At 49.8% G+C, this 13,279-nt stretch overlaps 1 protein-coding gene across 1 annotated transcript in view; it reads left to right on the forward strand.

The window, feature by feature from the left end:
- The window catches only part of TG (thyroglobulin), a 254,014-nt gene that overhangs the window by 52,475 nt on the left and 188,260 nt on the right, over window positions 1–13,279 (forward strand). The window contains exons 21-24 of the mRNA XM_039240195.1: window positions 2,047–2,196; window positions 6,689–6,859; window positions 12,447–12,563; window positions 13,113–13,228. Of these exons, the coding sequence (XP_039096126.1) occupies window positions 2,047–2,196; window positions 6,689–6,859; window positions 12,447–12,563; window positions 13,113–13,228 (554 nt within the window). The remainder of the gene's footprint in view (window positions 1–2,046; window positions 2,197–6,688; window positions 6,860–12,446; window positions 12,564–13,112; window positions 13,229–13,279) is intronic.

A 13,279-nucleotide genomic window follows, 5' to 3' on the forward strand; every position in this document is an offset into this window, starting at 1 on the left:
AAGAATAAATATAGTTAAGATGTCATTACTACCTAAAGCACTCTACACATTCAATGCAATTCCAATCAAAATTGCACCAGCATACTTCTCAAAACTAGAACAAACTATCCAAAAATTTGTATGGAACCACAAAAGACCCCGAATAGCGAAAGTAATACTGAAAAATAAAACCAAAACGGGAGGAATCACCATCCCAGACTTCAGCCTCTACTACAAAGCTGTCGTCATCAAGACAGTATGGTATTGGTGATTCTTTCTTAATAGGATCCTTTCTTATAGGATTGTGGCACCATGCTTAGCATAACCTATCACGTTACTTCCCCACAGCCCTTTGCGTAAAAGCATGCCAGGGAATCATGCATGAATGTCCCGAGGCTCAGCGTCCTCATCTACGAAATGGGGGTAACACAGTCCCTCACGGTGTGCTGTGGTCACGTCCGTGACATACACAGCAGAGTGCCAGGCACAGAGAAAGCGTCCCGAGCGTAGACAAACTTCCAGCCCTTATCGTCCCTGGGTAGTAGCTCGCTTCTTCTAGAAGTCCTTTGGCAAACTCATGGGAAAGCAACCCAGAACCAGGAAAGAAAGCAAAAAGAACCCTCCTCTGAACCGTCAGAACCAGTGTGGCCAAGCTGATGCACTTTGCTCAGGGCAAGCTCCCGGACCCTAACAGCTCTTGCGAGATATGCATCTCTCTCGTTGGGGTTTCTGGTCTCTCAGCCGAGATCATAGTAGAGGAAGCAGAGGAGGAAGGAGTAGAAATGTTAGAGGGGTGGAAGGCACTGAGAATCTGCAGATGAACAACGGAGCACAGTGGTGAGGAATGAGGCCAGTGAGGCATCGACAGGGCATGGTGTACAGAGGCCTCCCTCTCAGGGTCATACTTGGTATTTATGAGTAAATCAGAAACCCAACAACCCGACAGTGAGGGCCACCCATGACCTGGGTGTCTCACCTCACTGTGGTCCCGGATCTGAGCAACGCCGTTGATGACCAGCTGACAGGGAGAGGCCACATGAGTCAAACGAGGTGGTGCTGAAGTGTTGAAATTGCGCCACTTGGACAGAGTGGATATTGAGGCTGGCCAGCTTCAAGGAAGGACTCCCTCAAGTATAAAAATAACGATGGGTGGCAGGCCGGGGGAAATAGCTGATGGGGATTGAGGAGGGCATGTGTCATGATGAGCTCCAGGTGATGCACAGACATGCATCTGAAACTAACACAACGCTGTAGGTGAACTAACTGGCATTAAAACTAAAATTTTTTAAAAAAGATGCCCACCGGTTGACACAGATAAGAGTGTGGCATTACACTCATCACTACTTTCCAACGGGATAGTATGATTCATACCTTTCACAGAGGGGGAAATGGAGCTTCTGAGAAGTCCAGATTCATTTAGATAACGTGAGGAGAGGGACTTGAACCAATCTGATCCCCGAGTTTGCACCCCAGGCCACGATCCACCATGCTCTTCACTTAGGGCAGTGTTCCCATGGCGACCAAGAGACGGACCCTCACCTTCCGAGTTGTTCTTGAACCCCGTCTCATGCTGGTCTTCCCTTCGTCTGCCAAGCTCTAGCTTAGGAAGCTGGCTTTGTCTGGCTTTTTTCTTTCCATTCCTTAAATAATCCAAACTCATTCCTACGTGAGGACTTTTGCACCTGCTGTTGTCTCTGCTTGGAATTCTCTTCATCTGGCTCTCTGCGTGGGGTGTTCCCCGTCATTCACACGTCGGCTCTCAGCGGGCCTTCCTCTCGAATGTGTGCTCCTCTCCTGCCTCACTTTACCCACATCTGAAGTTCTTGTCTGACACCCTCTTGTCCTACTAGCCTGTCTGCTACTGGGGGGCAGGAGCCTCGTCTACCCTTCCCGCAGCTTACCCTTGACTCTGAGGGTCTGACATACTACGCCCTCTCACTGGGCACTTGTGAAATGAATGAGCTCTTGCGCTGCAGCTGGGGTTTCACGTGGCCTCTGTGTTCCAACGTGATGCCTGGAAAGCCAGAGGCTTTTCTTTAACAGCGTTTCTCTGTTTATCTTTTCCAGTTAAGTGTCCCGAGGGAAGCTACTTTCAGAAGGAGACCTGCGTTCCCTGTCCTATTGGATTCTACCAAGAACAGGCGGGGAACGTGGCCTGTGTCCCGTGTCCCATGGGCAGGACGACCATTTCAGCTGGCGCTTTCAGCCACACTCACTGTAAGTGCTGCAGGGGCCTGGTTTGAAAGGGAGACCCTCCAGTGCCACGGGGACATGGCAGGGTGGCTCGACCTTGCCACTGTTGAAATTTGGGGCCAGGAAATTCATTTTGGGGACCGCCTCGCGTGTGGCAGGATGTTTATTTAGCAACATCGCCGACCCTTACTTGTTAGACGCCAGTAGCATGTCCCCTCCCGGTTATGACAACCAAACGTGTCTCCAGGCATTGCCAAGTGTCTCTTGGAAGGCACACAATTGCCCCCCCCCCCCCCCCCGAGAACCACTGGGTACAGAGCAGCACGATCAAAGGGGCTCCACCTCTATGCCTGTACCCGGCTGGGTTTCACCTGCATTCATGAAATCCTATCAAATGCCCTTCCTTGTGAATAATCTTAGCCCAGCTTTTACGTACAAGAAGGCTAAGGCTCAGAGAAGTAATCTAGCCGAAGTCACTCAACTAATAAGTGCCATAACTGGCCTTTGATCTTGGCATTGTCTGATTCTGAAACTTCTGAGTTTTGTAAGTCGTCCTTATCAGATTGAGAAATGGAAGATATTTTCCACCCACAGTCATTACCAGTCAGTACAGCTATGTAGCGCACGTTCCCCTTCTGGGTTTGTCAGGACCCGTCTGCACGTCTGGCCTTCCCATACGTCATGTGATTTCACTTGGCCTACTTGCTTCATAGTCACCTAGGTATCGGTGGGTTTTTCCTGGCAAGGGCCCATGGCTAGTTGTGTGTCTTCTCGCGTTAGTCTGAAATTGTGTCGGCGCAGAGCCAACCGTGAACGTTTTAGATCTGAATAGATTTTACAGTTTTAAAATGATGAATCACAAGAGAGAGCGCCGCCTTCCTGGGTAAGGGCAGTTAGTTTGGGAGAGGCGTGGTAGTAGCATGCTAATTCTAAGACAGCCAGATGGGTTTTGTAGGTGAGGAGTCTGACGTTGCTCCTGGACATTAAACTCTTCACCAGGAAGGCAGAGTGTCCCTGACATCTAGACATCACCTTCAGCTTGCACGCGTTGATTCAGCCATGGATTTGAGATGACTTGAAGTGTTATCTCGGGGCTGGGGGAATGCTTTCTTACAGAGGGATCGATGCAATGTATTGATCCTTGTTTGCGGGGGGCGAAGGTACGACAGAAATGGCAGGGAGCAGAGGAAGAGCCTGGGGCTTGACACCAGCCAGACCCAGGTTGGTCCCCTCCACCCCCTCCACCGGACTGTGCCCAAGGCCGCACCTCCTTCCTTCTGTGAATGTCAACTTCCTTACTTATTAGATGGGGCCGATGGTACCTCACTCATCAGGTAGTTATAAACTATGTCTTTGTTCCAGTTGCTACATTCAAATGACCACAGATGGGGGGGCTTCAGCAGCTAATGTTCATTTCTCATGGTGCTGAGGGGGAGGAAGTCCAAGATCGAGGGACCGACATGGTGAGGTTCTTGGCGAGGGCCCTCGTCCTGGCTGCGTCCGCACGTGGCCTTTCCTTGGTGCATGCACCCAGAGTGAGGCATCCCCCGGGTCTTCCTCTTTAAATAAGGGTGCTGATTGTGTCATGGGGACCTCACCCTATGACCTCATCTAAGCCTCATCGCCAAAGGTCCTACCTCCAAATACCACTGCGTGGATGGTTAGTGATTCCATGCGTGAATCTGAAGGGATACAGACCTTCTGGCCACAACGAAGTGGAATCTATGAAAATGTTTAAGGTGAACCGTAAGCCTCATACGCATCATGCTTTGGGGATGAGCTTTCACCGCGTCTCCACGCAGCCTGGAGGGCCGTGTCATCATTCTCACTCTCCCACTTACCGTCCTGGAGTAACAGAGAGGATGTCAGTGGGTGGGTGCAGAGCCGGGGTAGAGTCTATGCCATGGGTATGTTTGTGTCTGAGGAGGCCTCCATGACTCATTAGCATCATCGTTCTGCCCGTTGTCTTACCAGATCCATGTTCTTAGATGGGATCAAGGGAAGAGAAGCGTGAGGCAGGAGAGTCCGGCCAAGTTTGAAGTGATGCCAAGCGATTACAGTTTCTCATTGGTTTCCTTTTGGTGTTAGGATAGCTTTTAGAATCTCAGTTCCTCCAGATGACTGGGTGGCTCAGTCAGTGAAGCATCCAACATCAGCTCAGGTCATGCTCTCACAGTTCGTGAGTTCGAGCCCAATGTCGGGCTCTGTGCTGACAGCTCAGAGCCTGGATCCTGCTTCAGATTCTGTGTGTCTCTCTCTCTCTGCCCCTCCCCCACTTACTCTCTCTCTGTTTATTTCAAAAATAAATAAACATTTTTTAAAAATCTCAAAAAAAAAAAAAAAAGAAAAGAAAAGAATCTCAGTTCCTCTACTTGGTTGAGGTCTGGATTCTTGTTCTTATCTGCAAATACTTCCCGCCTCTATTTCCTAAACTTGCAAGTCTACTGGATGATTTTGGAAGTTCTGTGGATAATCAAGTAGTTATTTATTAGTTTATTGATGCTTTAATTCATATGCAGCATGCATAACATGCAAAGCATTCTATTTAAAAAGTAGCCTGGGTAATCTAATAAATATTGTAATTAATCAATGGTTAGCCATATAACTCATAGTCTTAATACAGAGAAAATGAGATGTTCTCAAGTCTCTGGGCCTTTCAACCTACTTCCCAGCCCTGGAGAACCACGTCAAGGTATTTCCTTTTGATATCATTCATCAAAAGTGTATTAAGCACTCTTTTTGTGTGCCAGGTATTTACTGGATGTATATGAAACAGGCAACGGTAAATGCCCTGTCCTCAGGGAGTTTAGAGTCTGATAGGAAAAGAAAATAACATGTAATTAATAATATAATGTATGTAATTAATAATAGAATGGGGATGTTTGTTATATGATCTTGTAGCAGCTAGCACCAGGTCTTGAAGGACAAGTGGGGATTAGCCATGGGGGCAGGTGGAGAAGGGACTTCAGGGCAGAAGAAATAGCTGAAGCATAGGAACAGAGTTTTCATCCAAGGATTCAGCTAGTGTTTATTGATTTATTGATTGGATGTTTTGGGGGAGGTTCCTGGGCGCAGTTCCTGTGTGTGTGTGTGTGTGTCTGCGTGCGTGCGCGTGTGTGTGTAGGGGGTAGTTTCCCCAGACCAACAACAAGCAATTTGGACACCATTGTCTCAGAGACAGCACCAGACCCCACAGGTTGAGAGCTCAGTCCTGCAAGTGGGACCCCACTGCCCCCATCCTCAGTCAAAAGCCCAGTCTACCACCTGTGATTCTGATGAACGAGTGACACACGGAATGTTCCGACTTCCCCTCCAACCCAGGCACCGGCCATGTGTTCAGATTGTTACCTGTCCTTCCATCCAGCTGACTAGAAATCAGAGGTTCCCAGGGCCCCCTCCTTGGGTGTGATTAATTTGCTAGAGTGGCTCACAGAGCTCACCGAAATGTTTTACGCAGTAGATTTACCTGTTTGTCATAACAGGATGTAACTGAGGAACAGACAGGTGAGAGACGCCCAGGGCATGGTGTGGGGAAAGGGGGTGGGGCTTCCATGCCCCCCAGGTGCGCTGCTCTCCCCGCCTCTCCACATGCTCACCAACCCAGAAGCTCTCGGAGCCCCATCCTTTTGGGGTTTCATGGACGTTTCATTCCATAGACGAGCTTGGTTAATCCTTTGGCCGTTGGTGATCGGAGGTCAGGGAGAGGGACTGAAAGCTTCAATGCTGCAATCACATAGCTGGTTTTCCCAGCAATCAGGCTCCGTCTGTAAGAGCAACCCAAAAGTGACCTCTATAATGTAACAAAAGACACCTTGGTGGCCAGGAGATTTAAGGGGCTTTGGGCCAGAAACGAGAGCAAGCCAAATACGTATTTGTTATCATAAATCCCAGTATTACAGTGCGGGGGCTCATATCCTGTGTCAGACACTGAGCAGGATACTGGGGTCCGATAAGGAGCAAAATGGAATCAGGCTCCTGCGAGCCTAGAGCTTCCGTGGAGGGGGAGACGGATGGCTGTCAGCCATCCATTCACACGGACAGACGGAAATAATAGCCGAGCTCCAGGGGCGAGGAGAGGTGTGGGTGGACAGGGCATGTGACAGGCGGGTGTCGGAAGCCTGGGGCTTCCCTGAGGAAGCGAGCGTTGGGTTGAGGGCGTAACTCACTGAAGCTGAAGGAGAATGAGCACTGGCAGGTGGAACGCGGGAGCAGAGCCTGTGTGTGGGGAACAGTGTCCGGGATCCACCAGAGGGAGTGCTCTGAGCACTGCATGCTGTGTGGACCGTGGAGGCGCAGAGTGTGTACAGTTAGATGGGTGAAGCCAGATCACCGTATCTCTGTGGCCCCACAGGGGGCCTGGACAAGATCCTTTGGCCAAAGGGTGGGAACGTGTTGAGCTTGAAGCTGGAGAGTCTCTGGGTCAGACCTGTGACGTGGACGTGGAAGCCTGGGGGCCCCGAGGGGGGGGGGGGCCTGGAAGCGTGTCGGTGACGGTGCGTCTGTCCCTCCGTTCCAGGTGTCACCAACTGTCAGAGGAGCGAGGCGGGCCTGCGGTGTGACCAGGACGGCCGGTACCGAGCCAGCCAGACGGACGCGGGCAGCGGGAAGGCCTTCTGCGTGGACGGCGAGGGGCGGAGGCTGCCGTGGCCGGAAGCGGAGGCCACGCTCTCGGACTCCCAGTGCCTGCGTACGTGCTGGGGGTTAAATCAGCCGCGATTCTGGGGACAGGGAGGGCGTGTGCTCTCAAGCGCCTTCTAGAAAGGGAGAGAAGTAGGAGATGCATTTGTCTCCAGCGTTTTAGTTTGGAAAGTTTTCATCTACGTAGGAGTTGAAACAATAGTAAGATGGATACATAAATCCCTACCGCCTAGATCCAAAAAGCTGTTAGCGTTTTCCACTTCCCCTTCCTTCCTTCCTTCCTTCCTTCCTTCCTTCCTTCCTTCCTTCCTTCCTTCCTTCCTTCCTTCCTTTCTTTCTTTCTTTCTTTCTTTCTTTCTTTCTTTCTTTCTTTCTTTCTTTCCCTCTCTCTTTTATGTTTGGTCATTGGAAAGCAAATTTCAGACATCATGCAACCTTACCCCTAAATACTTCAGTGTGTATGAGATGTGAATTTTAAAGTAATGAACAAGCTGTGTTTCCCTTTCCTGTGGGTAGTGCATCTGCACGAAGCTGGTCAGCTTTTCTAACTCAGCTGGGTGTCGTGGGAAGACTCGAGTGCTGGTCCTGAGCCCGTAACTTACCTGCTGGGCAACCCAGAGCAAGTCGCTCAACCTCTCTGATCCTCAGTCACCTCCCGTGACACTGTCAGGGCCAAAACCATTCTTGGAGGACAATGAGCACTCACTGAGCACCACCCTGAGCCGGGCACACAGTGAGGTGACGGGTGGGAAAGGCCTGGGTGAACCGACACCTCGGTGCAATGGGACTGGGGTGGGAACTGGTTTAATCTCAGTGGTGCCTTTATTAGCTGTGTCCGCTGAGCAGCCAGTTACCTTCGAGAGTTTCTTCCTCTGTTAAATGGGGCTGTGATTGCCTGCCTTTCAGGGGAGCCGCCTTCCTGCCTCAGGCCTGGCACGCCTTTGCGACCTTGACCTTGACCAGGTGTTGCGGGCACCAGTGGTCCGAGTCTCTCAGGGTTCTGTGGAAGGGAGGGCCTGATCTGCATGGGCTTACTACGCGTCAGGCCCCCTGCTGGCAGTTTTATTATCTCCAATTATTTAGCTGAGGAAACTGAGGCATGAATGTCTAAGTGACTTATTAGTCAGGATAGAACATGCCTAGAATTTGAACCCATGTGTGTCTGACCCCCAAACCCATTCTTTCCATGACATCCCTCTGCTTCTACCTGGGTTTATCTGCTTCCTCATGAAAGCACACACCCGCACACCTGCACACGCATACTTGCACACACCTCACACACGCATGCACTAGCCTATCTGTTCTCTAGGGATGTGGGTGCAGCAAATCACATACAGTGCTGGAGAAAATCCGAGAGAGACATTTTCGTTTCTTTTTTTTTAATGTGTATTTTTTGAGAGTGTGAGTGAGAGAGAAAGAGAGGGAGAGAGAGAGAGAACCCCAAGGAGGCTCCACTCTGTCAGTGCAGAGCTGGACGCGGGGCTCGAACTCACGAGCTGTGAGATCATGACCTGAGCAAGAGTCAGATGCTTCACCGCTTGAGCCGCCCAGGTGTCCCAAGATATTTTCATTTTCTAGTGCTCAGAACAACCATTTCCTTCTCTAGCAAAGCGCTGAAGATGCTCAAGGATGTGTGCGCGCGTGTAGGTGTCCCCACAGATAAACTGCACGTCTGCAGAGCGTCTAATTATTTGTTTCCAATTTTCCTTTTCTTGGGAGGAAACTGCGATCAGGGGAGTTGATGCTGGAAGGTGTTTTAGGACACGAGGCAGCCCGGTCCTAGCTGCCCCTCACACGCAGGGGAGAGCCTGTCCCCAGCCGGGACAGCAGCTTGCCAGGGCCTGGTGACTCTTAGCCATTCTGGGCTCAGCACATACGTGCCTGCATTTTAACTCCCCTCTTCTTTGCTCTCCTGTCATCGCCTCCGCTGCCAGGACTGATCTGCAGGCCGCAGAAGCGTTTGATGCTTCCTGCTGCCCCGCGTGTCCCCAGAGCAGAAAGGACAGTGTCACCGGCAGCACCAGAAGCGTTAATGACTAAGAGCTTAGCCTTGGCAATTTCCACGACGCCTCCCTGAGGCTCTGGCTTTTTTTTTTTTTAACTTTAATTTTTTTAATAGTTTATTGTCAAGTTGGTTTCCATATAATACCCAGTGCTCATCCCCACAAGTGCCCTCCCCCATGCCCATTACCTCTCTTCTCCAGATGGGACATCAGCGACGTCTCTGGCTCCTTGTGCAAAACTCAGAGTTGATGTGTCCCTCTCTGGGTACTCAGGGCAGGGGATTGCCGTGTCAAGAGGTTGGGTCCCCGCTGGGATGTCAAGAGCCCCTTCTAGGAATCCAGCCGGCTTGCTTTAGAGAGGAGCCTCCTCTGAGAGTAGAATCGCACTCCTGATTTTGAGGCATTGATCCTCCAGGAACAAAGCAAAGGGTGTAGCGGTCAGCTGTATCGCTGGGGGGGGATTGGCCCCCTTCGACCCCCAACCCCGGTGTCTGCTCCTGGGTTTTCCCCCAAGGGGATTACTGCTATAGCCTCCCTACCTTATCCCTTCGCTCTAGGCTTCCCCCTCCTCCCGCTCATTTCTCTATGATGCTTCACAGTTATTCTCAAAGGCGACTCTGGGGGTGCCTGAGTGGCTCATTGGGTTAAGTGTCTGACTTCGGCTCAGGTCATGATCTCATGGTTCATGAGTTTGAGCCCCACATCGGGCTCTGTGTTGACAGCACAGAGCTTCGGATCCTCTCTCTCCCTCTCTCTCTGCTGCACTCCATCTCTGCCTCTCTCTCAAAAATAAACAAACATTAAAAAGAATAAAGACAAAAGGCAGTTCTGTTTATGCAATGCCCCTCACGACCTTTCAGTGGTTCTGCGTTGCTCTCGGGATAAAATAAAGTTACGTACCCTCACTGTCCTCTCCGGATTCCAGCCTCTTTCGATATCATCCTTTGGGGCTAGGATGATAGCTTTCTGTTCTATTCCAGAGTCGTTGGTGCTTGCTGCAGAATGAATGAATTGCCGTTACTATCTGGGCCTTTAAGAAATTACTTCCTAAATGTGGTCAGGGAAGGGGATTCTCCCACCACCGGAAGTCCTGCAGGCAGATTCACAAGCCCCGACACCCCGGCAGGTGTCTTTGTGGGAGACAAAGGGACTCGTCACTTACGGAATTGTTACCGTGTACCAGGTTTTCCACATTCTTCTATTGAATCCTCGCGACCACGCAACTGGGACTCTCAGATTGAAATGCGCCCCAGGACACAGGGCGGGTGACGGGTGGTGGCAAAATGCCTTGAACGAGGGCTTACTCCAGAGCCAGCGCTGCCTGCTGTGTCCCTTCCTGCCCGTCCCCTCCACCTTCTCTCTATTGCCTGCGGCAAACCCTTAGCTTACCCGTAGAGTTAGAGGTGTACTCGCTGACCTTGGCCGCTGGAAATATTTTAAGCTCACCTTCTTTTAATTCTAGACCCAGTTTTCTATTTCTGCTTTTTGTTGACCTGCACCATCAGCTCCGTAGCATGTCAGGTGCCCAGAGGTATCCGCCTGCTGGCGGGATGGCGCCGTGGCTGTAGTGTTCTCTCCAGGCTTTCGGGCGCTGTAGTGATGTTGGCAGTCATCCGTTCATCAGTGCAGGCCTCCAACAAACAGGAAACTCATGTCTCTGCCACTATCTGAGTAGTGGGGGTTCACATATTCTCAGGACATTGTCCGTGTCGTGGAAAGAGACAGGCACACAGCCAGGGTCACATATAATGCTGTGTTCTCGTGTGGACCCTCTCTTCTTTCCCAGACATTTGTAAATATCTGCTAAGTCAAAACTTGGCACGTGGGAAATTGTACCAATAGAATGTCTGCAAACTTGCCCGCTAACTCGGTGTTCTATGGAATTGTTGGCACCTTAGTGCGTGGATTGTTTCTGTTCTGTTTGGCATTGAGCTTCGTCACAGAATGCTCTATTGTGACAGGATCTTCGTCACTGAGGTGTCCATCTCGTGAAAGCCAGCAGATTGTCTCACTGGAGTGCTAACATTGCTGCATTTTTGGCCTCTGGGAAGACTTGGAAACTGAAGGACGTGTCAAGTTGTGTTTAGTCTACAACTATGTTGTGAGCAACTGTCTGTGCCCATTAAGACTTAGGGACAAAGGGCTGAATATAGCACGGTGTTTGCTGGACTTGAGCCCGCAGTCTCTACAGACAAGATGCCAAGGGGTGTAAACATGGACAAAAGAGAGAAAGAGATGAGAGCGGAAGAGTTGAGTATGGACGAGCACATGAACTTGGCAACTTCCGTAATCAACATGGAAGGACTACCTTGTAAAACCAGAATTATTTTCTATTTCAGAATCTCTGAAGGTTTAAGCATGCCGTTTCTCTTGTATTGGCATCCTCTCTCCTAACTTTATCCCAAAAGCAATAGACTTTTTTCCCGGCACTTATTATGAAAATGGAAAAGAGGTTGCTGGGTGGTCTTGAATTTATTGAAGTGATAAAAACCCATTGAGACACAGGTCTGTTTTATAAAGTGACAGAGGTGTGTGAGCAGGGGTGCTTACGTCTGTTTAGAATGATGTCCGCAAAAAAAATTAATACTGGGTCTACTTTGGGGCTTGGTTTTTGAGAGTTATCTGCAAAACACCAACACCTCTGGGCGGTTTTGGTTTTGGAAATGAGTCTCATTCCTTGAGAGTTACCTGCAGAGCCTTTTGATGGGTCAAGAGTGAGTTCTGAGTCACATTGCCTTGAGATCTTATATTTATTTCTTCTCCCCGTTGAGCTCCAAGAGTGTGTGCCTATGTCATTCCTACCAGAGGAGAATTCAAGTGTGCTGATTGATGGCAGCTAGGAAAACAGATGCTACTATATCGCATAAGCACTGTGTGATATAGCAGCTATCTATAATGAAAATACCTGAGCCACATAGCACGTCTCAGATCTACATGAGCCCACATGTGCCTGTTTATCTTTTATTTTGTTTTATCTTATTTTTAACCTTTGTTCAATTTTGAGAGACAGAGCAGAGCGTGAGCCGGGGAAGAGCAGAGAGAGAGGGAGACAGAATCCAAAGCAGGCTCCAGGCTCCGAGCTGTCAGCACAGAGCCTAACACGGGACTCGAACTCACTGACCACGAGATCGTGACCTGAGCTGAAGTCGGACACTCAACCAACTGAGCCACCCAGGCGCCCCTGTTTTATTTCTCTTAAAAGCTAACTTACCTCTTTCCAGAAAGAAGCAAAAATTGTTTTATGGAAGGAAAACTTTCGAGAGCATAATTATAAGATATAATTAGCATTCAAAGATCAAGAGAGGAAAATATATATTTAGATAGAAAAACCCTTATCAATGAGAAAAAAAAAAGAGTTGTAAGGAGTAACATAATATTACATTTTCTCCTTACCTCCTGACAATGAGGTAGCAAAAGGAGACATGATAATACATAGCTCTCTGCATCAGATATGAGGCCACATGCTGGAACCATTTTAAAGGGGAATTCCTCTCCTGGGGACATTTGGGTGACCAAGGACTGTGAAGGAGACAGGTACACAGACGTGATTTCCTGACTGGTGCTCTTTCTGGCTCCTCTGTGGAGGCCTTCCACCTTTCAGAGTCAAATGTCACCATTTTGCTTTTTTTTCAGTGATGCGCAAATTTGAGAAGGTTCTGGAATCGAAGGTGACCTTCAGTGTGGATGTCAGTGGGGCGAGCAGGTCCAGTGTGCCTGGTCCTGAGTCCCCACTGACTCAGTGCCTGACGGGTAAGCCAGCTGGGCACATGGGGAAGCACACTCTGCTGTCCTCAGCAGGGCACACCAAATAGAACCGCCGAGGCTGTGAGGAGAAAATACACTTTCTCCCAAACATTTGGTAAATCGGTTGATTCCCCGAGTGTACATGCAACTCCTAAGTTCACTTCAGAGCTTATGATACATCTCCTCCGTACCGAGAGCAGTGCTATGCTGAGTGTCAGGGAACAGAAATGATGGACATGGGTTCCTTGTAGAGTTATTTATCCGCGTCAGGAGCGCTATCTGTCTGTACCAACGTCAAGGGCAGAGAGGGGTAGTAACAGCTTTCCTATGTATTGAGCATGTATGTTTACAAGGGTTATCTTATAACCTACAGTCCACGAAAGTCCTTGAAATGCATGTTACAGATGAGTGGGGGGGGGCGGTATGTGTATGTATGTATGTGTGTGTGTGTGTGTGTGTGTGTGTGTGTTGGGGGCAGGGGGTGGGGGTATGTGTCCACCTGCCCTTAGCATCACCGGAGAGAGACAGGCACTGACTGTCCCGTGCTGCTTGCAGACTGTGCGTTGGACGAAGCCTGCAGCTTCTTCACGGTGTCCGCGGCGGGATCAGACACCTCCTGCGGTTTCTACGCCTGGACAAGTGACAGCATGGCTTGCACAGCTTCTGCTCAGGTGAGGCACGGCGGCCGTGTGGGCCCTTTGCGTCTCGTCCTTTCTGTGCCA

Source organism: Hyaena hyaena, unplaced genomic scaffold, assembly GCF_003009895.1.
Source record: "Hyaena hyaena isolate Hyena2069 unplaced genomic scaffold, ASM300989v1 scaffold_169, whole genome shotgun sequence".
NCBI classification, from domain to species: Eukaryota; Metazoa; Chordata; class Mammalia; order Carnivora; family Hyaenidae; genus Hyaena; species Hyaena hyaena.